The sequence below is a fragment of the Emys orbicularis genome, chromosome 16, assembly GCF_028017835.1.
Source record: "Emys orbicularis isolate rEmyOrb1 chromosome 16, rEmyOrb1.hap1, whole genome shotgun sequence".
Lineage (NCBI taxonomy): Eukaryota > Metazoa > Chordata > Testudines > Emydidae > Emys > Emys orbicularis.
In genome coordinates this window covers 3,853,144-3,879,597 of record NC_088698.1, presented here as the reverse complement: position 1 = coordinate 3,879,597, position 26,454 = coordinate 3,853,144, and the positions used below count along the sequence as shown (strand labels likewise).

Below are 26,454 nucleotides of genomic sequence, written 5' to 3'. Positions count from 1 at the left end.
AAATTGCTTCAGAAATAACCTAATTCATAGCTGTGGGAGCATCGGGCACTGCTGGGAACTATGGAAAGAACCTAGGAATAAGCACCTAATCTACCGTCCCTAGAAAAGTCATCTTCTCCCTAGAGCTTCGGAGATGAATGGGATCAGAGAGTTGCTTTTGTCTGTAAAAAGGAACCTGAACTACAAGCAGATTTTTTAAAAATTAAGTCCATACACAAATGGGGAAAAACGTCAAAAGGAAGAGCTCCAAGGACTGTGCATCGTATCCCCGCAACGCGTGCATCTTTGGAAGTCGACGTCTCAGTTAATAAAGCTGAGGCTTCGAAAAATATAGGCAGCAACTTCTGACAGCAATAAATATGCTAGGCTAAAAAGGAACCAGATTCAACATGTCTTTGTTCCTAATTAGTAGCTAAAAAAACGCCACCGTTAAAAAAACACTGAATGCTATTTTATTAGTGCATAAAAAAATAGGTTTGGAATCCCTGTTTTGATTTATTTTCTTTTAAATTTCTGTATTTATTTACTCTGTGTGTGTTTCTGTGCGCTGTGACATAAAGAGAGGACGCTGCCCGATGCGTCCCAGGTGTTCCTCCTCCTCCTATCCCGTGGCCTGCCAGCCTGGTGTGGGAGGAACAGTTCAGAAGATATCAGGGCACAGATCCCAGTCCTGTTTCTCCTTGGCTTCCCAGTATCCACCCTTGTAAACACAGATCAGCTCCCCTGTCAGGGGATCCACCTTCCTCTCAAACCACAGCGGGATGTAGCCTTCGTAGTCTTTGCCTGTCGAGAGTGGAGAGCACAGCACAAGGGTTGGTTGCACGTCTTGTAGGGAAGCCAGGCAGCTTTGCTGGCATAATGCAGTGCACAGGAACATAGGAATCAGAATCAGCCCAACAAGACATGCATGGGTCACCCATTGCTATTGGAACTCCTGCCACTTAGAAGGACCAGCCAGCCCTATGAATTCATGAGCCCAGGCCTCCCATGGGAGCTGGTAAACTTCCAGGTGCTGTGGCTGGCTCCCAAAGACGCGCGTGGTGGAGTGTCAGAGCTGGAAGGCTCAGAGGTTGTGCCCAGCCAGCTCAGGAGAGGAGATGGGCATGACTGCAGCTGAAGGCGGGTTCCTCTGCCACATCAGTCATGACACAGCACATCTGGTCCTGGAATCTCAGATCACTTTACCGGGGGGCGGAGGGGGGTGGGAAGCAGCACTGTCCCTATTTTACAGGGGGGCCAGCTGGCACAGAGGGGAAAGGATTTGCCCACAGTCACCCAGCAAGTCTGAAACAGAACCTGCGTTGGGCACCTGAGTCCCAGCCCTCAGCTGACTCCATTAAACTCCTGAAAGCTGTCTAGAGATGGGAAAGAGCGACCAGGCTCCCGACCCAATCCTCTGCCAATTCGGGACTGTGCTGTTCCGGCAGATTGAGGGATGGTTCTTCTGGGACTCGAGACACTTGACTGACTTGCTGCCTCCCTTTGGCTGCAGCTCCCACGGCCTGGGACCAGCAGCCTCCCTGAGTCCCCTGGTTATCTATTGAACCCTTCAACCCAGTCAAACTCACCTTCCTCCAAGGCCTCCACGGCTTCCGCCTCCCGCCTGCGACGGACGGCCCTTTGCTTCTCCTCCAGCCTCTGCTTCTCCACATTGGCCTCATCCCACTTGCCATTCTCCATGAGCCGCTGGTCAGGCCTCAGCCTGCTGTCTGTGGGGGCCACTCGTTCCTCAGGCTCGTTCAGGGTCAGGGCCAGGTCAGAGAAGAAATACATGTTCTCGGCATTCTCCCTGGAGGAGAAGGGGTCAGGTTAGCGGGTGGATTCTTCCACCCACCCAGATACAAAGGGTCTCCATCCATCCATCCATCTCCTTGCATGGCCCCCCATCACTGAGGTATCTAAGCATCTCCTACCATTAGATCCAGACCTGGCCACACTACCTGCCTGGAGTGCAGGGAGTCCTCAGTGAGGTGGCAGAATTCTTCCTTTGGGGAGCCTTTCCTCCTACCACCCCAATGGAAATGCCTAAGGTACCTCACATGAGAGAAAAGTTCAACCAATGCTGTTCCATGATCTTCCCACAGGAGTCATGGGATCCTACTACACTCTGTGCCACTGGCCAGGAGGTCAAGAGGGCAGAAGTCACTCCCAAACACATTTCCCCCACGTGCCCAGCATCCAGCAGTGCTGCTACCCCACAACCAAGCTGGCAAGAGTCATCCCAGAGAACAGGAGAATTCCAGAGACAAGCCAGAAGCGGGCAGTAGTGCTTTGCCGCTTGTGCCACATGTTTGACAGCAGCTGCATGCGGAGGACTAATGGACTTTGGCATTAGCTCTCAGCAGTGAGCCAACATGGCAACGCAATGTAGTACGAAGTCTCGGTAGGGTGGAAACCGGGCCACACGGATTGCTAAGCTGGCATGGAAAGCAGTTACATGAACATGGGTTAACCGTGTCAGCAAAGCAGTTTTCCAAACTGAGCTAAGTATTTCTTCACAATTCTTCCAGGAACAACGTTAGCTCATGAGACTGTTCTGGAAAGGGAGTGAGCCGTGCTGTTCAGACCCATGTTAGAAACCAGCTCCAGACATGGTTCTGGAACATGCTTGTAACATGGCTTTGTAGAACACCCTTTAGTGTTGACAGCCATGTTATCCCATTCTAAGCCATGCTCCTGTAAAGTCCCTAACACTGTTTACAACTGAGGGTCTGTCTACGCTGCCATCTGAGGTGTGATTGCACATGTATAGACATACTCAAGTTAGCTGTGATCTCGCTAGATGGGTTGATGTAGCCAGAACGAGGGACAACGGCACTGAAGGTGCGGTCGCACTGGCCACAGAGCGGGCTAGCCCCACCCACCCAGGACCCTGGGTATATACTCAAGGGTGGGAGATGCTGCAGTTAGCAGCAAACCTCAGAGAAGCAGCAAAATGTGCCTCATGGCACCACTACCCATGGCTGTTCCTCTCGGTCCCCATCCTGCACTGGCCAGAGCAGGAGTAAGTCCCTATTTCTCAGATCACTTTGCCCACCACTGAACTGCAGCCACCTCTGGGCTGAAATGCAGCAGCTGTTGAAGAGCATGGCCACAGCACACCAAGCCCGCAGGGAGGACTCACGGGAGAGGATATTTCTTCCACAGGACCTTTGGGGCCAGCGTCTGGTAGACGGTCTTTTGCTTGCCCTCCGAGCTGGTGCTGGCATGGCTGCTTTGCGTGATCTTGGAGCACTCCATATTTTCGTCCCACGTGCCAGACATGACGTAATGCGCCTTCCCATCAGCGTCCGTTACCACGCCCGTCACCTGGCACCGGGTGAAGAAAATCACATGGGCTTACGATGGTGGAGCTTGCAAACATCCAGAGGACAGAGACAAGAGTGGTGCCCACAGCACCCTCCTGGCTGCCCCTGGTAAGCACCGGGGCCTGGTGCTGGTACGGCAGCACTGAGGCCTAGTAGAGTCATGCACAGGGAACACCCAGCTCCCCCCACCTCATGCTGGGGCTCATCCCAGACCCAACCCGTCTCCTCCTTCATTCTGTCGTCCAGCTTCGTCTCGCCCTTCCTGGGTCTCAAACGCTGGAGGAGCCAGATGGAACCCGTTTAACATGGCGGGTAGGGACGTGAATGCTATATTCTACCTAGCCTTGGGAATGCTAGAATAGAGGTAAATATGAGCCATCACATTCCATGCGGTGCAGGCAGCTGGCCACTAGGGGGCGCCAGCACAGTTTCAAGGAAATAATCATCAACTTTATTTTAGGGTTGCTGGACTCTTGCTGCCCCACAACCAACAGCTGTCCCATCCCGTTGGCAACCGGCACTGCCCGGAGGGAAGAATCAATGCCTCTGCCACGCGTGAGGCTGCTTAACCGAGTTGGGTTTTTTCTGGATACGTACCTTTCGGGGGACATCTCTGGAGAAATAGCTGTAGGGCGTAAATTTCAGCTGGCATTTATCTTTTGACTTGTGGTTCACAATCTCTATGTCACCAGACTAGAGAAAAGACCCCGAATCACAGGCAGAGAGAGGGTTTGCACAGAGACAAATCAGGCGTTAGTTTCAGGTTGTTCACATGCACACACCATCCTCAGCAGCAATGTTTCTCTCTCAAACTCGGGCACTTTAGCCTAGTGCCAGCAAACACACCGGGCTCCCAGTGGGGGTCGATGATAGAAGCCAGCCTAGCAGCACTGTACCAGTCCACTGGGGCTGGCGTGACAGGGAGAGGGAAAACCAGTGCTGGACTGGGAGCATCAGTGCCAGCCTGGGCAGAAAGGCCAGGGCCAGTTCTGGGGGGCAGAAGGGGGCTACCCATGGATGCCAGTTCTGCCACCCTTAACCCCAGGGGAGCTCCAAGGTGGACCTGACAGAGGGGCCTCCCCATGTGCCTGCTGCAGCTGGTGGGATAGATCTTCCTTCTCGGAAGGTTTTGAGGGGGTGGAGGGCCATACTAGATGAGGGGAAGTCTCTCCCAACAGTAAGCCGCTGGGATCCTTTCACTGCCCCCTCCAGAAGCCAGCCCCCCTTCTCTGGAGCAGGATCCTTGCGCCGCTCGCCACTGACCTGGTCGATCCAGAGCTTGCCCACAATGATGTTGTGAACGGTGGAGGTGACCTTCCTCCAGACGTAGTGGTTCCCGCTGGAGTGAAATTCTAGATGGATGGCACCTGTGGAGGCAGAGGGAGAGAGCCCTTTGCTGTGAGATGAGGGAGTCAGTCCCACGCTAGGGGACAGTCAGATACTGTGCTATCCTGGAGCAGCACCATGAAGACACCAGACTATGGCCATGTCTACACTAGCACTTATGTCAGCAAAACGTATGTCACTCAGGGTGTGAAAAAACCAGGGCCGGCTCCAGGGTTTGGGCCGCCCCAAGCAGCCAAAAAAAAAAAAAAAAAAGCCGCGATCGCGATCTGCAGCGGCAATTCGGCAGGAGGTGCTTCGCTCCGAGCCGGAGTGAGGGACCATCTGCCGAATTGCCGCCGAATAGCTGGACATGCCGCCCCGCTCCGGAGTGGCCGCCCCAAGCACCTGCTTGCCAGGCTGGTGCCTGGAGCCGGCCCTGGAAAAACCCCCCTCTGAGCAACGCAAGTTTCCCCGGCATAAGCGCTCGTGTGCACAGCGCTATGTCGGCGGGAGAGCTTCTCCGGTAGACACAGCGACGGTCACTCATGTCGATGGGAGAGCGGCTACACGAACAATCGTACAGCAGCGCCGCTGCATCGCTCCAGTGGTGCTGCTGTAAGTTCCCTAGTGTAGACATGGTCTCGCACTGGGAAGACATTGGCATTTTTCTTAAAGGGACACCAGCCCTTCTCATTCAACTCGCTGCTGCTCCCAAGCCCCCTGCTAGGAGCTGAAAAGCTGAACGATGTTTCCTGGCTTAAGGCTTTTCTCACTTGGCAGATGTGAACTCTTCCCTCCCTTCCCCGCACTGTGCTCCTGATGGGAGCAGGCCAGCACGGCCCCGGCCTGGTCTGCTGCTTTTATCAGCACGCTCAGGACAGGGGCCAGCAGCGTGGCTGGCGACCCGCTGGGAACATGGGGGAGGCTGGCCAGTCACAGCTCCGCCTGCCCCCTGGGGAAATAGCGCTTTGTGGCTGTGCAGACCAGGCAGCACTGTCCATGGGGTGGAACCTCTTCCCTTGAGCCCTCCAGTTGTCCCCATGCTGAACTTGTATTTAAAAAGGAACCATCGAAAGGTGAAGCTCCGTATGGGGTCAAGGTGGTGGGGGTGGAGGAGGGAAGTCTGCACAGGCCACTGGCTTGTTGGGAGTGGGGAGAGCTCTGCCCGAGCCCAGCGTACATAAGTGACGCATGTGGGGGTCAAGTGCCCCCCCCAATTTTTGCTTCACCTGCGGGGGGTGGAAGAAGGGCTCTGTCCTTCTCCCACTATGCCTGCCCTCCTGCACGCTCAGCCCCTGTCCCTGGCAGCTGGGCCCAGGCGGGGAGCGGAAGGGACAGGACCAGTCACTTCTCATGCCAGCTGTTCCGGATCACTGCTCTGTGCAGCGCGGCGGCTGCCTGCGAGAGCCCGGCTGGGGCAGGCCCCGCCCTGTCCCCTCTGCTCCCCGCCCAGGCCTGGCTGCTGGGACCTGGGGCTGAGTGAGCTGGAGTACCCTCTTCCCCCCAGCACGTTTCCGGCTCGCTTGGCCCCTGTCCCTGGCAGCCAGGCCCAGGCAGGGAGCAGAGGGGGCAGGGCAGCTGCTGCCTCCCCAGCTGGGCTCTCTCAGGCAGCCACCTGGGAGTGCCGACTTCATCTGTGTGAGAGGCTGCTCCCTCCCGCTCCCCACCTGGGCCCAGCTGCCAGGGAGAGCAGCCAAACAGGACAGAGCCCCCCGCCCCGTAACTCAGGTAGGGCAGGGAGAGCACGGTGGCCCTTGGCTGGGCACAGGGTGTGTGTGGGGGTGTCGCTGAGCAGAGGAGACACGTGGGGCGGTGATGTGCCCCCCCCCCCCCAGTATTTGGAGGCACGAGTCATTTATGCCAACGTACAACAATAGCAGTGATGCTGCGACCGCATGGGCGGCAGCACAGACTGTACAGCCCAGAACCCAGGGCAGGTTCTCGAGCAGCCAGCCCGTCCTGTTGCATTGGTACTGGCGGGAGCTAGATCAAAGTTAGCTTGGGCATGTCTCCACCTGCTGCAGTCACACCTCTCACTGCCGTCTGGGCATACCCCACGTGGGCTTGGATTTGTGACGCATGAGGGAGCCTCTTGTCAGTGTGTGTGTGGGGGGGGAGCACAGCGGTTTCCTCTGCCCACGGCTTGGGAGACAGCTGCAAAATTCCTCCTCCTGTCTGGTTCCAGGGAAATTCCCTCGGCAAGTCACTGGGGCAAGATATCTGACCCCCCGTGTTCCGGAGCAGGCTGAATCCGGGGCACTGCCGTACACTCACAGGCATCGTGGAGGAGCAGCATGGCTGCACCAGCACCCCGCAGGCCAGTCCTCACAGGCTAGCGTCAGGCCTGGTCTACACTGGGAAATTAGGTCAGTATAACTATGTTGCTCAGGGGTGTGAGAAATCCACACCGCTGAGTGACGCTGTTAAAGCGACTGAACGCCCAGCGTAGACAGTGCTAGAATTCTCCGTCGACCTAGCTACTGCCTCTTGGGGAGGTGGATTCTCTATGCCAACAGCAGAACGCCTTCCATCGGCGGAGGTAGCATCTTCATTGAAGGTAAAGGGCCCGAATCAAGGACAAGGAGACTCAGAAGCATGGAGCAAATATACTTAGCTGCTCCCTACTGAGCCCGTGCCAGCAGCCACAGAACCCCTGCCTGGGCTTCTTCCTTTAACTGCAAGGCAGCACTTCTTTGCTGCTAAGAGAGCTGAATAACCCACCATTCCTGCCTGTGTAGGAACAACAGAGAGTCCTGTGGCACCTTTAAGACTAACAGATGTATTGGAGTATAAGCTTTCGTGGGTGAATGCCCACTTCGTCGGATGTATGGTGCCACAGGACTCTCTGTTGCTTTTTACAGATCCAGACTAACACGGCTACCCCTCTGTGTAGGAACAGTGGACCCAAGTTTATTGCACCGGTCGTAAGAAATAGGGCCTGGCTCCTACAGATCCTGTACATTTCCATGAACCCCAGCCAAGATCTTTCCACCAGGTAACTGGAGCCACGTCCATCCATGATGCTTGTTAGGCCTGGACTAAGTGGTAGGTAGAGCTCTGAGATAGAGCACTATCCAAGGGGAACAGTCAGTGCAGAAAGTCTGATACTGACCCAGAGCGAATGCTTCGTAAGGGAAACTGCAGGTCCAGAGCTTCACTGCATTGAACTAAAAGGGGGAGGAAATCACTAGACATGTTAAGTGTCTTAAATATAATTTAAGGAGAGACTAGTTCACAAGCCAGCAGGAAGCCAGATGCCCACCGACTAGAACAAGTCAGCTCCGCACACTGAAACGAGAAAGGGCCAAAGGGTGTAGCGAGAAATTCTGTAACTGAAAAAAACATTCACTAGGAACCATTTCAGTACCCAAAGCCGTCAAACAGCGCCACCGACTCTTTCAGCCTGACTCGCAATCATCCCACAGTCCCTGCCGAGCACCCACCAACTCTGCAGCGCCCCAGGGACTGACAGCCTGAGAACTGCTTTGTGTGTTCTGGATAGGATTTGTGTATCGCTGCCCCCTGCTGGCTAGAGTCTGGTAGGAAGCAGGGACTGAACAAGGCACAAGCTAGTGCTTTGGACAAAGCCTTGCCTCTCCCCTGCGGGGCTGGGACCATCACCTCCATGTTGCAGATGGGGAGAGTGTTAAGGATGGGATTTCCAAAAGTCCCTGCGTGACTCAGCAGTGATACGACTTGTGCTCTTAGCAGCTTTGGAAAATCCCACCCTAAGTGAACTGCCCAAAGTCCCAGTCAGTTAGTGACAGGGCCAGGAAAAGAACCCAGGAACCCTGACTCCAGTGGTAGCCACAAGACAGCCCTGCCTCCCTGCATCTAGAAAACACGCAAATCTGGACCATCTGTGTCTCCTCCTACCCCTCAGATCTGCCTGGTTTCCCCTGGCTGGTGGTTTTCAGCGCCCGTGTCTCTCCCTGCAGACATGTTGCAAAGGGAGATCAGTCCAATTTGGCGTCTCGGTTCAGACCCTCCGCAGGGTTTATGTGATCCCCAGGGGATCAGGGCATTGGCCAAACATTCTGAGTAGTGCGCAAGCATAGCAAACGCACCCAGGAGTTAACACTCACCGTCCGGGCTAGTCACTTACCCAGTGGCATGATAGAGAGGTATTTGCCCCTGAACTTGCTGGCAATTGTGATTTCCTGCCACAGCGTCCAGCCTTGCTTGGAATACACATGATGGGCCGCAGCTGGTGGGTGATGGCTCACCTGTGAGACACAAGGAGAAAGCAGTGTCACACCCATGGGAGAAAGGCTCAGAACAGGAAACAATGTCCCACCCCAACAGGTGGGCAAGAGAGAGGGGCCCACGGGCCATGATCTACTTCACAGTTTGTATGGCACTCTGGTATCCAGGCAGCAATACTCAGAGTGTATTGGGACAACCTGAGGTTGGCGTTGGAACCGAGGACGTGACACGTTCTGACTTCCTGAAGGATATTACGACATTGCAGCCTAAAAGACGCAGTGTTCCCTGCCCGCCTACAGGGGGCAGCAGGCAGCCGTTGCCTGATAAGCCCCGTCTCACAGGACAGGCAGCTACACCACTCAGGGACACTACATGCACTTTTCTCATACAGGGTTCTTCCCCTCCTGGTTTTAATGCTCCAACCTTACATTTCCCAATCCCCTCATCATCCATTGACAGTCATTTGAAGTGGGACAGCCCTGCAGAATTTAGGGGTCCCCACAGCAGCACCCCCTCCTGTCATTGTCACGCTAACTGTAAACAGGAACCCCCCCAGCCCTTCAGAATTCAGCTTTCTCCTCTCCTCAGGCTGCGTGAATCACAGATGCACACGGTAAGTAAAATCCCACTCATGGAAAACTGGGCTTAGCTGGGAAGTCCGTTAGATGCGCAAACACTTAGATCTGCGGGCCTGCGCGGCTTAAACATTTCCCCGGAGTTCAGGAGGCCTGTGCGTGGATTGGCACTGCGAGCGCTCGCACTTCCTGGGAGAGCTCCTTCCCTGCCGCCAGCGCGGCTCTATTCGTATTGACGGCGCGATCGCAGGAGGCAGCTCCGGTCATTAATAACCAGGAGGGCAAATGCATTTGTGAGGTGTGTCGGGCAGAGGGTGCCCTGCTTCAGCTGGGATGTGCGGCCAGCCAGGAACACACAGCGACAGAGCAACTTGCCGCCTGCACACTCGGGGTTCACAGATGGACCCAAATGTTGCTGTGGTTGCTGCTCTGTGTAGCGCAGAAGCTTGTACCTTCCGCCAACGGAAGTTGGCCCAATAAGACGTGATCTCACCCACCTTGTCTCTCTCACGATAAAACAGCGGCTGCTTATTGACTGTGCCAACAAGACATTTACACTCACTCATTTCTGTGACTAACAAGTGCAACAGCAACAGACACTGGAGCAGGAGCAGGTTCCCCTCGGGGGGCAGCAGCCTTTCCAACTGCAAGCAGTACATTTACCCCGGCAACTCCTTGTGCTGGTACATTAGCCCTCCAAGCGAGCAGCGGAGAGATCTCGCCAGGACTTGCTAGTGCTCGTTAGCAAGCCCTGGAAGCTATAAAAACAACCCAGCAGCTTTCAAATGTAAAGATCCAGTGCCAGGAGACAACAGCAAAACGCTCAATCTCGTGGCCCCAGCCCCTACTCCTGAATGATCCGGTCTTGGTTTTAAATATGGTTAGGAAGTGTAACCCCTCCACCCACCGCACACACACACCACCCTCCAACTCCAGCTCTGTCTGCAAGGAAACCCAACCCAGCTCCCGCATGCCAGGCCATGGCAGAGACCAAACAGACTCCTCTCATGGCAACAGGGGGATCAAAAGAAAACCACCATCCAGGGACAAGAGATACAGACCTCTCCCCCACTGCATTACCTACCCCATTAACACAGCCCTGGAGGAGCCCACACAGACAACTGGTCATTTATAACTCCAGAGCAAAGTGCAGGCACAGGAAGACGTTCGCGTACAAGTCAGTGTGCTGTCCATCGATCTGCAGCCTAGATGGGTTCAACTGGAAGGGACTGAATCCAGAGGAGATTTCCAGACAGTTTTCTTTATATCAAGATCTCCACCCGCTCGAGGCTGGGACTGATAAGCACCTGGCTGCCCACAGTTACCCTAAGCCTTGCTAGATACAGTATTCTGGATTTCAGACCCTGGCCCCTTCGGAGTTTTACATCAACAAATCCTCAGTGCCACTTCTGGAGAACTCTGGAATGATCCGGAGGGCAGAAATCCCAGGCTTTGAGTTGTCTGAGGATATTGTCCCAGACACAGTTAAGATGCTGATAGCTCAATAGGATCAGTTCTAAGGTTAGTTCTGACGAGACTGCAGGGAATCTTCGAGCAGAAGTTACTGGGAGTGGTACCCATCCTCCTTCCATTTAAACTTGCCATGAAGCTATTCCCCAGAAGAGTCTCCAATCTCCGCCTTTGGGGCAGCTCCGCTACCCTCAGGTTCCTGATTCTTGCCACGTGGCCAGATCCATCCGCCTTGGCTTGGTGGATCTGAGGAGGCACCAGGACCTGGGCAGGACGTTTCCAGACTACGAGGTAGGATCCATGTCTCCTCTTGCTGGTATGGTCAGTGGAGCGCCTCCTTATTGACCCCGGTGAGAGCGAGGGCAGAATCGGGCCCTGGGTCTCGGCATCTCACACTCCGTTGGGCCCCCCAATGACCTGCTATTATTAGCTCGTGGAAGCCTCTTTAAACCTCATTAAAATCTCTCTGCTTTCCCCTTCCCGGCTCTAATGAGGATGCTGACCAAGGGCTGCTTGCTAACTACACAGGCTCTGCAAGGACATGCAGAGACGAGGACATGCCGGGCTCCTGCTGGACTCCCCTCAGCGGGCAGCTGTACGGCCTGCGGGGAAGATCTGCAGCCACAGCTGTACCCTTTAACAAGTGCTTTTCGCCTCGCCCCCCCCCCCACGGTCTTGCTTTGACACCCCCTAATTGGCAGCCTTTGTGCTGCAGCTGCAGCCCCTGCCGCACTGTGAGGAAACTGGCCCCAGCGTGTCTGGGGGAGGAGACGGGGATTTCAGGGGGGACTCACTGGGGAGAATGCAGCTGGCGAGCACCTGCCCTAGGGAGGTTTAACGGGACACTAGGAGAGAAGCTGCAGGGGCTGACAGTGCTAGTGTAAGGGGACTGTTGCCCCCTTACTAACATTCAGTGGGGGTGTTTTGGTTGGCTAGCTCCCAGCACTAAAAGGGGAAGGGTCGATGGGAAATCAGGAGCCTGAGACTGACAGTCCCCAGGAACAATGGGGAGAGGCCAATGCTCCAGATCAGCCTGATTGACAGGGCGGGCAGGCTAATCAGGGAGTCAGGAGGCCAGGGGGGTCCCGTCCTCCATGTGAACTGGAATGGCCTGAGTCAGACAGAGTAGGGCCGAGCTAAGGAGAGAGCAGGGGCCTGAGCTGAGCTGCTGGGAGCAGAGCTGCAGCCCCAAAGCCAGAGCACAGCCCAGAGAGAGCAGACCTGCCCTGGGAGGAGAGCTGCAGCAACCAGAGCCAGAGGGGCCAGAGAAGCAGCCCAGGGAGCTGAAGGCAGAGCAGCAGCAGCAGCCGGGCTGAGGCCGAGTGGAGCTGGAGCTGGAGCTGGGGCTGGAGCTGGAGCCGGGGCTGGAGCAGTCCGGAGCTGGGTGCGGTGAGCAGCTGGGGAGAGCGAGGGGGACCCTGGCAGTGGGCCCAGCACAGGGAGACGTCTCAGCCAAGAGGCTCTGCAGGCCAGACTTGGAGGGGGATTGTAACCCCAACCGGGCAGGGGCGACGCTGGGAAGAAGGGTCCTGCCACCTAGAGCCTGAGAGCGTGTGGCCACCGCCAGAGCAAGTGTCCAACCCACAGCGTCCCTGCAGCACAGCCAGGGCCTGAGAAGGAGCCTGGGACCTACAAGGAACAGCCTGTGACCTGCCCTGACGTTCCAGAGACACTGTTTGTGATGTTCCCTGCCACAGAGCAGGGTGATGTGTTTTCCTTTAACCTTTCCCATTTTTCCTTATTCTTTTTTAAAATTAATTGTTAATTAAACAACTTGTATTTGCTTTAAATTGTATGAAATGATCAGTGGGTCAGGGAGGTGCCCAGTGCAGAGAGAGTACCCCGGAGTGGGGACACCCTAGCCCCTGTCCTGGGTGACCACAGCAGGGTTGGGGGTCAAGCCCCCCAGGATTCCTGGGCCCAGCCTTGTCGGGGTTTACGAGGACTCTGCCAGACAGGAGAGTGGAAGGGGAGTCCTCAAGGGCAGGGAGGCCTCTGGGTAAAGGAAGTGGGAGCGAGGACTCAGATCCTTTCGCTAGCCCACTTCACCGGGGTAGTGCAGAAGCCAGGAAAGTTCCCCACAATAGCGGGACCATTCCCCCGCTTACATAATTGGCGTCACGAACAGGATCCTATCCACAGGGTCCACCCCATTGGTTTTCTGGTTAAGTTCTAGTAGCACGGTCCGGGCCTGGTTGAGCACCCTACCATGGCTGGAATTGAAGAACTACGAACCCAGTTTGCTGAACTTCAGCGCAGATTATCAGACCAAGTGGAGGCATTACAACAAGCTAGAACTGAACAGAGAGAAGCCTTATCGCTGGCCAAGGCAGTAATAGACCAACAGACAGCAGAAGCTAAGAAACCCCCTACTATTTATGTCCCACGGGAGCGGAAGATCACGGAGTTTGGTGGCTTCCCAACTAGACCAGGAGACATTACATTAGAGGAGTGGGTCAAGTCTGTGAAGGCGGCTCTGCGTGTGCTAAGAGTACCTGAAGAAGATCATGTGGACTTCATAGAGGAGCACCTCAAGGGCCAGGCCAAGGCAAGGCAAGTTCATGGCAGTGGCAGACAAGAAAGATGTGGAAAAGGTATTTGAACTCCTCCTAAAAATGTATGGAGACAAGGTACCTATTGGAACCCGACTAAAGGAGTTTTTTGAGAGAAAGCAGGAGCCTGGTGAAACTGTCCAGGCATACGCATATGACCTCCAGGACAGAATGAGCAAAGTGGAGCGGCGAGACCCTCAGCGAGTTCCAGACCCAGATACGGTTCTGAAAGAGCAGTTGGTGCTGGGGCTCCGTGACGACTCCCTCCGACGTGAAATGAAAAGGAGGTTTAAAGAAGAGCCCAGTAAGAAGTTCCATGAACTCATGCAGGCTGCCATTATGTGGTCAGAAGAAGAGGAAGTTCCTGTGGCAGAGGTGGCCAAGCCTAACGCCCATACACGAAGTGGGGGCCTAGTGAATGCAGTTGCTGGGGAAAAGGCCCTGCCCCAAACAGAGCTAACATTGGAAAGCTTAAGTGAAGCTGTCCAAAAACTGGCGGTCCAACAGGGGGAGATGCTGAAAGTGATGACCGAGTTGATGAAAGAAAAACATCCCATTAGTATGCCAAAGTATCCAAGGGCACCGGGATCCCGAAGAGCCCCACTGAAGGACGAGCTGGGAAGATACATTTGTTACACTTGTGAAAGGCCAGGACATACTAGCCGAGAATGTCCACTTGGAAGGAGAACAGAGTCCCAGGCACTCGAAACCAATGGGGCACCAGGAGCAAGTGGTCCATCTACAGTAGAAGGCCAAGCAGTGGCAGAAGGATTCCTAGGCCTGTCCTTCGTGGAAAATCCCTCTGCATACAGTGTTGAGAGGAACGTGGGCAGTGCCAGCATATCTAGCGACTTCTGTAAGCGAGCATTTGGAGACTGTCTAACTGCTGAAGTATGTATAGCAGGGGTGAAGACCAGATGTTTGTTAGATACTGGCTCAGAAGTCACCACCATTACTGAGTCGCATTTTCAAAAATATTTGAAGGACAAGGACCTGACCATGCACAGCACACGGTTTGTACGTCTAACAGCAGTTAATGGACTGGCAATCCCAGTGGTGGGGTGCCTTGAAGCAGACATAGAGTATATGGGCCAGACACTGCCAGGAAAATGCATCTTCATCCTGAAAGACAAAGCCTCAAAAGGGAGCCATATTGGAGAAGGAGTCCCAGGGATTCTAGGGATGAACATCATTAGTGAGCTGAAGGAGCTACTCTTACCAGGAGAAGGAACCAGGAGGATGAACTGTCACGAGCACTCTACGAAGAATGCTGCGCTGAGTAGAGTACTGGCTCGAGCGGAGAGGCAGAGTCATTCCCTGGGCACCACAAGGCATATGGGAAACGTTAAAGTGGGCAGAAAACGGAAGACCATTATTCCTCCTTGGAGAGGGAAGCTCCTTGACGAACACCGCTGTGTACCAGGAAATGAGCTGCAGGTGACGAGGGAGAAGGGAGGACGAGTTACCTTTCTTCAAGAAAGATGTGATGGGAGACTGCCAGTTCCAGTTCAAGCGGCACGCCAAGGGCTGATGCCTGCACATGTGGCTAACATAAGGGCGTTGCCAGAGAAGCATCAAGAAGTCTTTTCTAAGGATGAGGTGACAAATTATGATGACCAGGTCAAAGGTCACCATGACAGGCTGAAGACAGCCTGGAAAGTTGCTCTCAGTACAACTAAAGACACAGCCCAAAGTAGGAAAAGGACTTATGATAGCAAGTCCAGTGGGGCTCTCATCAGATCTGGTGACTGTGTACCAGTTCGTAGCCGTAGACGCCGGAGATGTAATAAAATACAGGACAAATGGAAGCCAAATCCCCCCACTGTGGTCACCCACAACAATCCCGAACTGCCAGTGTATGCTAACCAGCCTGAACGAGGAGGTCCTGGGAGAGTAGTATATAGGGACCAGTTGAAACATTGCACTCTTAGGGCAGGTCTACACTAACCCCCCAAGTCGAACTAAGGTACGCAACTTCAGCTACGTGAATAACGTAGCTGAAGTTCGAAGTGCCTTAGCTCGAACTTACCTCGGTCCACACGCGGCAGGCAGGCTCCCCCGTCGACTCCACGGTACTCCTCTCGCCGAGCAGGAGTACCGCAGTCGACGGCGAGCACTTCCTGGTTCGACTTATCGCGTCCAGACAAGACGCGATAAGTCGAACCCAGAAGTTCGATCGCTCGCCGCCGAACTACCGGGTAAGTGTAGACCTACCCTTAGTCCAGACAGGGACCACAGGAGGCGTAGATCAGTACACCCCGAGGAGGCTGAAACCAATTGGGAAATGGTTCTAGTCCCACAAACCGAATACAGAGGGGGACAGAGTGGGGCAAACCCAAACCCTAACAAGAATGGCCAGATCCTTCAAACTGACCCAGTATTACCCGAGGATAGGAAAATAGAAAATATGGGTAACGAACCGCCAGTCTTAAGAAGGTCCCAGAGGGCTAATAAGGGTGTACTTCCTGTTAGACTTAGAGATAAGTATGTTATTGGTTCTATGTAGTGTTTTAATGAATATTGTTATGTATGGTATTAAGAAGTAGATGTGGAATGTTAAATATGTTAAATGTTCTTTTGATAATTGTTAATGGGTTGTTGATATAAAATGATGTGGGTATATGTTGTTACTATGGGGCCCGGATGTACCGGTGTGAATATTGTGGATGTGGCAGTATTTTAGCAAGAGGGAATGTAAGGGGACTGTTGCCCCCTTACTAACATTCAGTGGGGGTGTTTTGGTTGGCTAGCTCCCAGCACTAAAAGGGGAGGGGTCGATGGGAAATCAGGAGCCTGAGACTGACAGTCCCCAGGAACAATGGGGAGAGGCCAATGCTCCAGATCAGCCTGATTGACAGGGCGGGCAGGCTAATCAGGGAGTCAGGAGGCCAGGGGGGTCCCATCCTCCATGTGAACTGGAATGGCCTGAGTCAGACAGAGCGGGGCCGAGCTAAGGAGAGAGCAGGGGCCCGAGCTAAGCTGCTGGGAGCAGAGCTGCAGCCCCAAAGCCAGAGCACAGCCCAGAGAGAGCAGACCTGCCCTGGGAGGAGAGCTGCAGCAACCAGAGCCAGGGGGGCCAGACAAGCAGCCCAGGGAGCTGGAGGCAGAGCAGCAGCAGCAGCCGTGCTGAGGCCGAGTGGGGCTGGAGCTGGAGCAGTCCGGAGCCGGGTGCGGTGAGCAGCTGGGGAGAGCGAGGGGGACCCTGGGCAGGGGGCCCAACGCAGGGAGACGCCTCAGCCAAGAGGCTCTGCAGGCCAGACTTGGAGGGGGATTGTAACCCCAACCGGGCAGGGGCGACGCTGGGAAGAAGGGTCCTGCCACCTAGAGCCTGAGAGCGTGTGACCACCGCCAGAGCAAGTGTCCGACCCGCAGCGTCTCTGCAGCACAGCCAGGGCCTGAGAAGGAGCCTGGGACCTACAAGGAACAGACTGTGACCTGCCCTGACGTTCCAGAGACACTGTTTGTGATGTTCCCGGCCACAGAGCAGGGTGATGTGTTTCCTTTAACCTTTCCCATTTTTCCTTATTCTTTTTTAAAATTAATTGTTAATTAAACAATTTGTATTTGCTTTAAATTGTATGAAATGATCAGTGGGTCAGGGAGGTGCCCAGTGCAGAGAGAGTACCCCGGAGTGGGGACACCCTAGCCCCTGTCCTGGGTGACCACAGCAGGGTTGGGGGTCGAGCCCCCCAGGAATCCTGGGCCCAGCCTTGTCGGGGTTTACGAGGACTCTGCTAGACAGGAGAGTGGAAGGGGAGTCCTCAAGGGCAGGGAGGCCTCTGGGTAAAGGGAGTGGGAGCGAGGACTCAGATCCTTTCGCTAGCCCACTTCACAGGGGTAGTGCAGAAGCCAGGAAAGTTCCCCACAATAGCGGGACCATTCCCCCGCTTACACTAGCAGCTGCCAGGTGGGAATCCAGGTTTGGGTCCCAACGTCCGCTCCCTTCCCTCCCAGCTGCATGGGGACCAGGGAGGGAGCTAGGGCCTCAGCTGTGCCATGTTGAGGGGTAATTACCTCCGAAGGGAGTCACCCGCAGCCCTCGGCAGGCAGGGGGCAGCTCAGCCTGTCTGTGCACTGGCGAGGAGGGGGACAGGTAGCCAGAGCACACTGTGAGCTGGCCCAGCCCAGGCCTAGGAGCCTCGCAGGTAGCCAGTGGGTGGGAGAGGGTGTGGGCTTCAGCCCAGCTCCTAGAAGGCAGGCACCCAGGCCACGGGGACGCCACCACGGCTCAGCCTCCTCACCAGCACCATCCGCAAGGGGACCAAGCACTGACTGGCTCAGACTCAGCTCCCTCCCCCCCAGAGGTGCTCTCCCTCCAGGGCAGGGCCAGGCCATACTGTGGGGTCAGCAGGCTCTGCGGTGCCCTGGCCGTACCCTTCCTACTGAGAGACAGGGCTCCAGTCCTCAGGCCGGCAGGACAAGTCACACAAGTGTTGCTGTCTGAGCAGCCTAAATCCCCCCAGGGGAAAGAGAGAGAGACACTGGACAGGTCCCTCGACAGGCACACGTTATTACCAACCCTGCCTTGGTGTCAGGGAGGAACCGCCCCACACCTCCGCCGCCTCTCATGGCTCTGCCTATCAGGCAGACCCTGATTTCCTCTGTGCTTCTAAAACCAAGGAGGGGTCAGTTCCCCACAGGGAGGAGAACCGGGCTCCCCCTGCCCACACAGGCCGGAAGTGGAGACCCCCTTGCACTTACGAAGGCAGTTTCCTGACAGAAATTCACACTCCTTGCGGGGGTGACGGGACAGGACAGTCACCCCACCAACCTCTCCTCTTATGGGGGTGACAGCACAGTCACCCCTGCTGGAAGAGAGGGGAGAAGGAATTGCCCTGTGGTGAGGGGACTAGCTTGCACCTCAGGAGCCCCAGGTTCAATTCCCTATTCTGCCAATTAGTTTCTCTGGGCCTCAGTTTCCCATCTATATAATGGTCCCTATCGCTCTGACAGTACTTTTATAATCAGCCCTTTTCTCAGCCTAACATCCCACTCTGTCTTGATGCCCCAGTGCACCAAAGCAACAGAGATCTCACCAGCAGCCATTAGCCAAGTATCTCAGCCCCTTTTTTAGCTTTTGCCTGGAGGAAGCTGCCATCCTCCTCCTCACCTTTAGGGGCAGTAGTGTGTCCTCACCCAACCAAAGATGGGCAGCACGTCACTGGTAGGGAGCAGGGGCTGCTGGTGCTGCTGCACTCCCCGTCTGTGCAGAGGAGAGGTGCCCTCGGGGAGCTGAGAACTGGGGGCATTAGGACGTTCAGAATTAAATAATAAGCAATGTCGCCATTTGGCTGCCTAACACGGGCACAGCTCCTTGTATCAGTGTCTGGGGGATGTCAACAAATTACAGCGTGGCTCAGGCCCTGTCTACGGTACAACTATAATGGAGTTGGTGGAGCCAGTTACAACTCCGCAGCAGGTCTCTAGGACATTGGGGACACTGCCTAGCTACCATCCATATGACAACACAATTGTGTTGTGCCCCCGTGCTGTTATAAGTGTACTGGAGATGGGGCCTTAGAGATCCCACCCAGAGATTAGACTGGTGAAGAGTCAGACACAGAAGGACCCCACAATAGCTGTGCAAGTTGAGATCACGGCAGAGAGATGCCACCCCAAAGAGCATGGCATGGGGAGGGGCTCAGAGCGGTGGGGTTGGGGGGAGGGGGAGAAGGAAGGAAGGCCCAGCTTCTCCAGAAGTATTTAGGCACCTAGCTCCTATTACAATCAATGGGAGTTAGGTACCTAAATACCTTTGCAGATCTGGGTTAAAGAGCCCAAAGCTCCCCATGTTGTAATGACAGGACTAAATCCATAGACTAACTTAATAGAACCTTCCCGCTGCCCTAGTTTTATTCCTCCCACTGGAGTCCCCGCAGTAAAGCCCAGCCTCGTGAGTTACAACCAAGGGAATTCTGCACCCATCCACTTCCCAACTGAACCCCAGAGCCAGGGCAGCACACCGAGAAACTCCGTGCCCTTCAGATTAGCCCCCAGCCTGGGGCTCAGACAGCCAGTCTGCACTGTCTCCAGTGCGGTGAGCTCTGTGCATCAGCTGTAACATTCTGCAGCCAGGGGGCCCAAAGACCCGCTGCATTAAACAAGTTAAGAGATTATTTGTACCAATGCAATTACAGCCTAAATCCCCTGAGCAACTGGATTACAAATGAGAAATACAGCAAAATCTCCTCCTTCAATTCCTCTGTAACCGGCAAGAGAATATCCTATTTGGATAACTGGATTTTAGTCATGAGATTATCAATACTTTGTTCACTGTGTGGGAGAGCAGTGCACACACATTTCTAGGAGAATTTCATAGCACTGATCGTGTGAAAATGTGCATCTGAATCTGCGCTCCCGTCACCTGTTCACCCCCGGATGTGCTACGGCCCTGGGAAATTCGCACAAGGTAAATCTCTCTCTGCCAAGAGGATCCACAAGAGAAAGCTCTGAAACTTCACAGGTTGAAATACATGAAATCCAGTACGATCTCCCTCTCTGACCCCGTCCCGTTTGGTGGTTGTCTGCAGAGCAGTATATTGTGAAGCCTGCCTGGACCAGGGTGATCTAGTGTGACACTGTTCACAGTGAAGGAGGAGACCAGTTCTGAATTGCTTCAGGGTGCTGCTATAGGCAAGTCTGGATTCAGGTGACAGCGAAGAGGAAGTTACTTACCTGTACTATGGGCTCTTTGAGATGTGTGGTTCCTATCTGCATTCCGCTGTGGGCTATGCATGTGCACCATGCATCTGGAGCCGGAGAATTTTGAAAGTGGTGTCCGTTGGTCCACGCATGCACCCTGGCTCACCTCATGCCACCGACTGAGGGGATAAAGGGCAGGGCAGACCAACCACCTCTCCAGTTCCTTCTCTACTGCGAATCAGATCACACATCACAAAGAACCTCCAATTACAGGCAAGTAACCTCTTCTTCAAGTGATGGTCCCTATTGTGTTCCACTGTGGGTGACTGACAAGCAGCACCTCAGTAGGAGGAGGATGTAGACAATAGAACTGAGTGGAACACTGCTGTCCCGAAGGAGGCAGAAGAGTCCTGCACCAGGGCAGAACGTCTTGCAAATGTATGAAGGGAGCCCCACAGGGCTGCTTTGCAGATGCCCAGGAGGGGCACCTCCTGAAGAGACGCCATAGCTGTTGCTTGCACTCTGGTGGAATGAGCTCTTCCCCCATGGGCTGGGGAGTTCAATAGCTGAATGCAGAGTAGAAGTTCTGCCAGAAACCCATCTGGAGAGTCTCTGGGTGGAGATGACGCGCCCTCTGACTCCTTCTGCTACAGCGACGAACAGCTTCCGGGACTGCCTGGCTGCTGGTTTTGTTCTCTGCAGGTAGAAAACCAAGGCCTGCCGAACATCGAGGGAGTGGAGTCTTTGCTCCTTTGTGGAAGTGTGCAGTTTTGGGAGAACACAGGTAAGTGTATGAATTGGTTACAGTCAAATTCTGAAACTACTTTAGGGGTGAATTTGGGGTGTAGAGATGTAAAGAATATCGTGTATGGTCTGAGTTTAACAGGATGAAGTTTAACAAAGACAAATGCAAAGTGCTCCACTTAGGAAGAAAAAATCAGTTTCACACATACAGAATGGGAAGAGACTGTCTAGGAAGGAGTATGGCAGAAAGGGATCTAGGGCTTATAGTGGACCACAAGCTAAATATGAGTCAACAGTGTGATGCTGTTGCAAAAAAAGCAAACTTGATTCTGGAATGTATTAACAGGTGTGTTGTGAGCAAGACACGAGAAGTCATTCTTCCGCTCTACTCTGCTCTGGTTAGGCCTCAGCTGGAGTATTGTGTCCAGTTCTGGGCACCGCATTTCAAGAAAGATGTGGAGAAATTGGAGAGGGTCCAGAGAAGAGCAACAAGAATGATTAAAGGTCTTGAGAACATGACCTATGAAGGAAGGCTGAAAGAACTGGGTTTGTTTAGTTTGGAAAAGAGAAGACTGAGAGGGGACATGATAGCAGTTTTCAGGTATCTAAAAGGGTATCATAAGGAGGAGGGAGAAAACTTGTTCACCTTAGCCTCTAAGGATAGAACAAGAAGCAATGGGCTTAAACTGCAGCAAGGGAGGTCTAGGTTGGACATTAGGAAAAAGTTCCTAACTGTCAGGGTGGTTAAACACTGGAATAAATTGCCTAGGGAGGTTGTGGAATCTCCATCTCTGGAGATATTTAAGAGTAGGTTAGATAAATGTCTATCAGGGGTGGTCTAGACAGTATTTGGTCCTGCCATGCGGGCAGGGGACTGGACTCGATGACCTCTCGAGGTCCCTTCCAGTCCTAGAATCTATGAATCTGCCATCACTGCTCCAAGTTCTCCAACTCTTCTCGCTGAGGCAATGGCTACAAGGAAAGCAACCTTCATGGAAAGGAGGGGCATGGAGCAAGTAGCTATAGGTTCAAAGGGCGGGGAGCTTGTGAATGCTGAGAGAACAAGGTTTGTGTCCCACTAGGGACCAGGCTTCTGAGTAGGTGGTAAGGTTCTAATTAGGCTTTTCCAGAATCTATTGGTCAGGGGGTTGGTGAAGACGGAGTAGCTCTGAGAAGGTGGATGGTATGTGCTGATCGCTGCAAAGTAGACTCGCAAGGAGTTGATGAACAAAGCTGATGTCTTCACAGATTGGATCTAGTCCAAGAGGAGAGGACTAGCTGTCGTCTCTGGGAGAACACCTCGTGACGTTGCACTCCATATGTTTTATGGAAATATGCTTATGAGTGTGAATATGATGTAACTGGAATATGCTTTATGCAAAAGGTCTCTTGTAAGGTATCATAACAAAGGTTAGAAACTACTGAATATATTCCTCTTATTCGTATGCATGTATCATTCTTGTATTTGAAGCTAGAAATATGAAGTATAACTCTGAGGTCCTATTGTAATTATGCAAAGTGTGGGCCATTAACGGTGGTTTAGAATCTTGATGGCTCCCACTGACTAGGACAATTGGTTGTAAATGGTTTATTTACCTGCAAGCCTTCCTGTGCACCTGTGGGCCAGCCCATGGGGAATGGAGACTAGGGGTCTTACAGTGACATGTGACCATGTTACCTGATAATGGAATCCACCTTAAATCTGGGTACTTTTCCATTTAGAAGGTGGGAACCCAGAGAGACAAAAGATTCCCGCCTTTTGCCAAAGCTATAAAAGGGGGTGGAGCAGGACACAGGAGGCTGCCAGTCATGAGAAAACCCCTGCTTATCACCTGAGATGTCTGCTGGAACTAACAAGGACTGTACCAGGGGAAAGGATTGGGCCCAGACTAGGAAGGAGTCTAGTCTGTGAAAGAAGCTTATTGGAACATCTCTGATGGTGAGATATTACCTGTAATCAGTTTCTTAACGTATTAGGCTTAGACTTGCGTGTTTTTGCTTTATTTTGCTTGGTGACTTACTTTGTTCTGTCTGTTATTACTTGAAACCACTTAAATCCTACTTTTTATACTTAATAAAATCACTTTTATTTATTAATAAACCCAGAGTAAGTGATTAATACCTGGGGGAGCAAACAGCTGTGCATATCTCTCTATCAGTGATATAGAGGGCAAACAATTTACGAATTTACCCTGTATAAGCTTTATACAGAGTAAAATGGATTTATTTGGGGTTTGGATCCCATTGGGAACTAGGTGTCTGGGTGCTAGAGACAGGTAATCTTCTGAGCTGTTTTTAGTTAAAGTTTGCAGCTTTGGGGGTGTGGCCCAGACCCTGGGCCTGTGTTGCAGCAGGCTAGCATGTCTGGCTCAACAAGGCAGGGTTCTGGAGTCCCAAGCTGGCAGGGAAAACGGGCTCAGAGGTAATTTCAGCACATCAGGTGACAGTCCCAAGGGGATCTCTGTGACCCAACCCGTCACATACCTCTTTGTTGTGCCCAGGAAGAGAAGTGTTTCCATTTAGCTAGGTAAGATTTTCTAGTAGAGTCATTGCTATTATTGATGCCCGACAAGAAAGCCCATAAGCACTGGGCTCCATCAGTACCGGACTGTGTTCCATCGGAACCATCGTCCCAATCTCTTCCCAGCCCTAGGATCTGTTGGCGCTGACGAAATCCGATCATTGCCAACTTCGGATACCACCCTCCTCACCGGCTGCGATGGCTGGACAAACAGAACCGTTCTCACACAGAGGAGATCCGAATCTGTTGCTGCCCCACAGGACATTTTCGCTCTCCCGGATCTGTAATCACCTCCTCCATCAGGCCTGTCCGTTTCTAGGGAGATAATAGCACCTCCGAGAAACTTGACTGCTGGAAGGAGCTCATCACCCATCCCATACACAGAATACATCTACCCTCCAATGGCACCGATGGTACCACCACTGGAACTGGAACCAGCCTTCTCCTCATCGGGATATTCTGAGCCATCCGATGAACCATTCTTCCCTGGCCCTGTGTATCCACCACCATCCAAAAGACTCTCACAGGCATGGGACCAACCTCCACCACCTCTAACGAGGAGCTGCTGGTACCCCATGCCATGGGGGTCCCTGCGACCACCTGTCAACCCCTCCTATTGGCTGTACTGGGGCCTTGGGACCAGTACCCCGTGCAGAGTCAATTCGATCTGCCAAAGTCACCCCTTGCCTCCCCTCAGGGACGCTCTGAGAATTACCTCAGCAATAGAGGTGTAGATGCAGGACAGTATCTCAAACAATGGGTATGGAGACGGCCTAGTCCTGCTGCTGGGGCCCTTCACACGTTCCCTGGAGAGCTCCTTTTTAAGAGGAAAACAAACATTTCACCAGGAAGCACAGGGGCCTGGGGGCTGCTAGGATCCCAAGTCCCAGCTTAGCTAAACGACTATTTCAAACAGTCCCACGCTGCTCCCTTAGCATGGGACTTGACACAAAGTCTTCAGAAGAGAAAGGCTTTGTGCATGATCCCACTGTGCCACCAGCCCCTGGCAAGTTAATCTGCAGGAGCCGTGGCTGTTCCAGACACCTGCATGTCTACAGTGGATGAGAAGCTGGATATGAGTCGACAGTGTCCTCTTGTTGCCAAGAAGGCTAACGGCATTTTGGGCTGTATAAGTAGGGGCATTGCCAGCAGATCAAGGGATGTGATCATTCCCCTCTATTCGGCATTGGTGAGGCCTCATCTGGAGTCCTGTGTCCAGTTTTGGGCCCCACACTACAAGGAGGATGTGGAAAAATTGGAAAGAGTCCAGCTGAGGGCAACAAAAATGATTAGGGGGTGGAGCACATGACTTATGAGGAGAGGCTGAGGGAACTGGGATTATTTAGTCTGCAGAAGAGAAGAACAAGGGGGGATTTGATAGCTGCTTTCAACTACCTGAAAGGGGGTTCCAAAAAGAGGATGGATCTAAACTGTTCTCAGTGGCAGCAGATGACAGAATAAGGAGTAATGGTCTCAAGTTGCAGTGGAGGAGGTTTAGGTTGGATATTAGGAAAAACTTTTTCAGTAGGAGGGTGGTGAAGCACTGGAATGGGTTACCTAGGGGGGGGGGTGGAATCTCCTTCCTTAGAGGTTTTTAAGATCAGGCTTGACAAAGCCCTGGCTGGGATGATTTAGTTGGGGATTGGTCTTGCTTTGAGCAGGGGGTTGGACTAGATGACCTCCTGAGGTCTCTTCCAACCCTGAGATTCTATGATTCTATATCCCGGGAAGTGGGCACTGGCCATGCTGTTGCATGTGCCAACTAGGTTTCCAGGGCACAGCAAGTCTGGTGAAGGACCAGCAGCAAAGCGATCCCCTCCCATGGTTTCCCAGGCATGGCTGAGGTAAACGACGGGTCGATTTGTTGCAGAGATTTTGCACAAGGCAGGTTTTCTGCCAAGATGACTAGTAACTACACAATAACCTAAAGCCTGTGTTTCCAACAGCTGCCTTTGTGCGGAATCAACTCACCCACACTTGCACAGAATTAACAAACGGCTTGATCCCTGGATGACACACTGGCAGGAACAACAGAACGACTCTGGGAGCAGAAGTGCAGATGCTGGCATTACGAGAAGCCCACCGGTGTGTTGTTTTATTGATGCATTCCAGCTGTACCTGGCACTCCCGTGCAGGCCGGCAGGGGGCGCTGCAAGGGTTACACTGCGTCGCCACCTGCACTCAGGACCCACTTGCAAGATTAGATCAGTTTTCATTAGCTAGCTCGCTCCCTCTCCTTTGTGCATATTATTATGCAAATCTCTCTCTGCTCAGAGAGCCGAGGTCTGCAGATCAGGAGCACGTGCAACAAAGTGCCCACTAGCTAGGCTGCTGGGGGACTGGCATAGAGTTAGTGAAGAGAATCTGATTATCTGGATGCACTCTAGTCTGAAGTCAAGGTATTTAACTGCTTTACTTGTAATGCTCCAGTAACCAGTGCCCCACAGTGAAAAGTCCCACGACTAGAGGCCCAGCCTCTGCCTGCCCAGCGCAGGTGACCAGAGGCTGCAGCTGGCAGAGAGCATGCAGCCCATCTCCCTGGGGCCACTGCAGGATCGTTCCCACAAAACACTAGTGTTAAATCCCAAGCAAGAGGCTCCTGACAGTCCCCTTGGCAGACGGCACCATCCAATGCAGCCCACTATCCAATCCTGGCTGTGGGCACGGAAGACAGAACTTTCTCTCCCTTCCTTGTGTGCCCTCATACAGGGGCTGCTCTCCACCAGCGGGGAGAGTCAAAGGGCTGGGAATAAACAGCAAGCTGGCTTGGGTGTGGGCCTGCAGACGAGCCCACACTACCCAGAGAGACCAGGAGGACTGTGCCATAGGAGGATTGTGTTTCTCAATTCCCTCCCTTCCCCCAGCGGAGAGATGGTGCCACCACAGCACTCTTTAAAGGGGAACAGGCCAAAGCAGCGAGTTTAGCAGGGCTGGAGAACATGGCTATCAGTTAAACTCAGGGATCTGAGCAGCGTGGTGCGCTGGATGCAGGGGCTGCCTGGACACTCCCGGCCCCCGGCAGGGTCGTTTGTGGTCACTGGGCCGCGGAGGAGCGGCAAACGTCACAGGGCTCCTGGCTATTCACTCAGCTAGAAATCAGTGACCTGCCT

At 53.5% G+C, this 26,454-nt stretch overlaps 1 protein-coding gene across 2 annotated transcripts in view; it reads right to left on the bottom strand.

The window, feature by feature from the left end:
* Positions 1 to 421: 421 nt before the first annotated feature.
* OSBP2 (oxysterol binding protein 2) overlaps positions 422 to 26,454 on the bottom strand; it is a 366,090-nt gene continuing 340,057 nt past the window's right edge. For both annotated transcript variants that reach the window (XM_065417771.1, XM_065417770.1), the window contains 6 exons: positions 8,740 to 8,860; positions 4,572 to 4,675; positions 3,906 to 4,001; positions 3,125 to 3,309; positions 1,569 to 1,789; positions 422 to 783 (listed from right to left, as the gene is read on the bottom strand). In XM_065417771.1, coding sequence (XP_065273843.1) covers positions 641 to 783; positions 1,569 to 1,789; positions 3,125 to 3,309; positions 3,906 to 4,001; positions 4,572 to 4,675; positions 8,740 to 8,860 — 870 coding nt within the window. In that variant the 3' untranslated portion in view covers positions 422 to 640. The remainder of the gene's footprint in view (positions 784 to 1,568; positions 1,790 to 3,124; positions 3,310 to 3,905; positions 4,002 to 4,571; positions 4,676 to 8,739; positions 8,861 to 26,454) is intronic.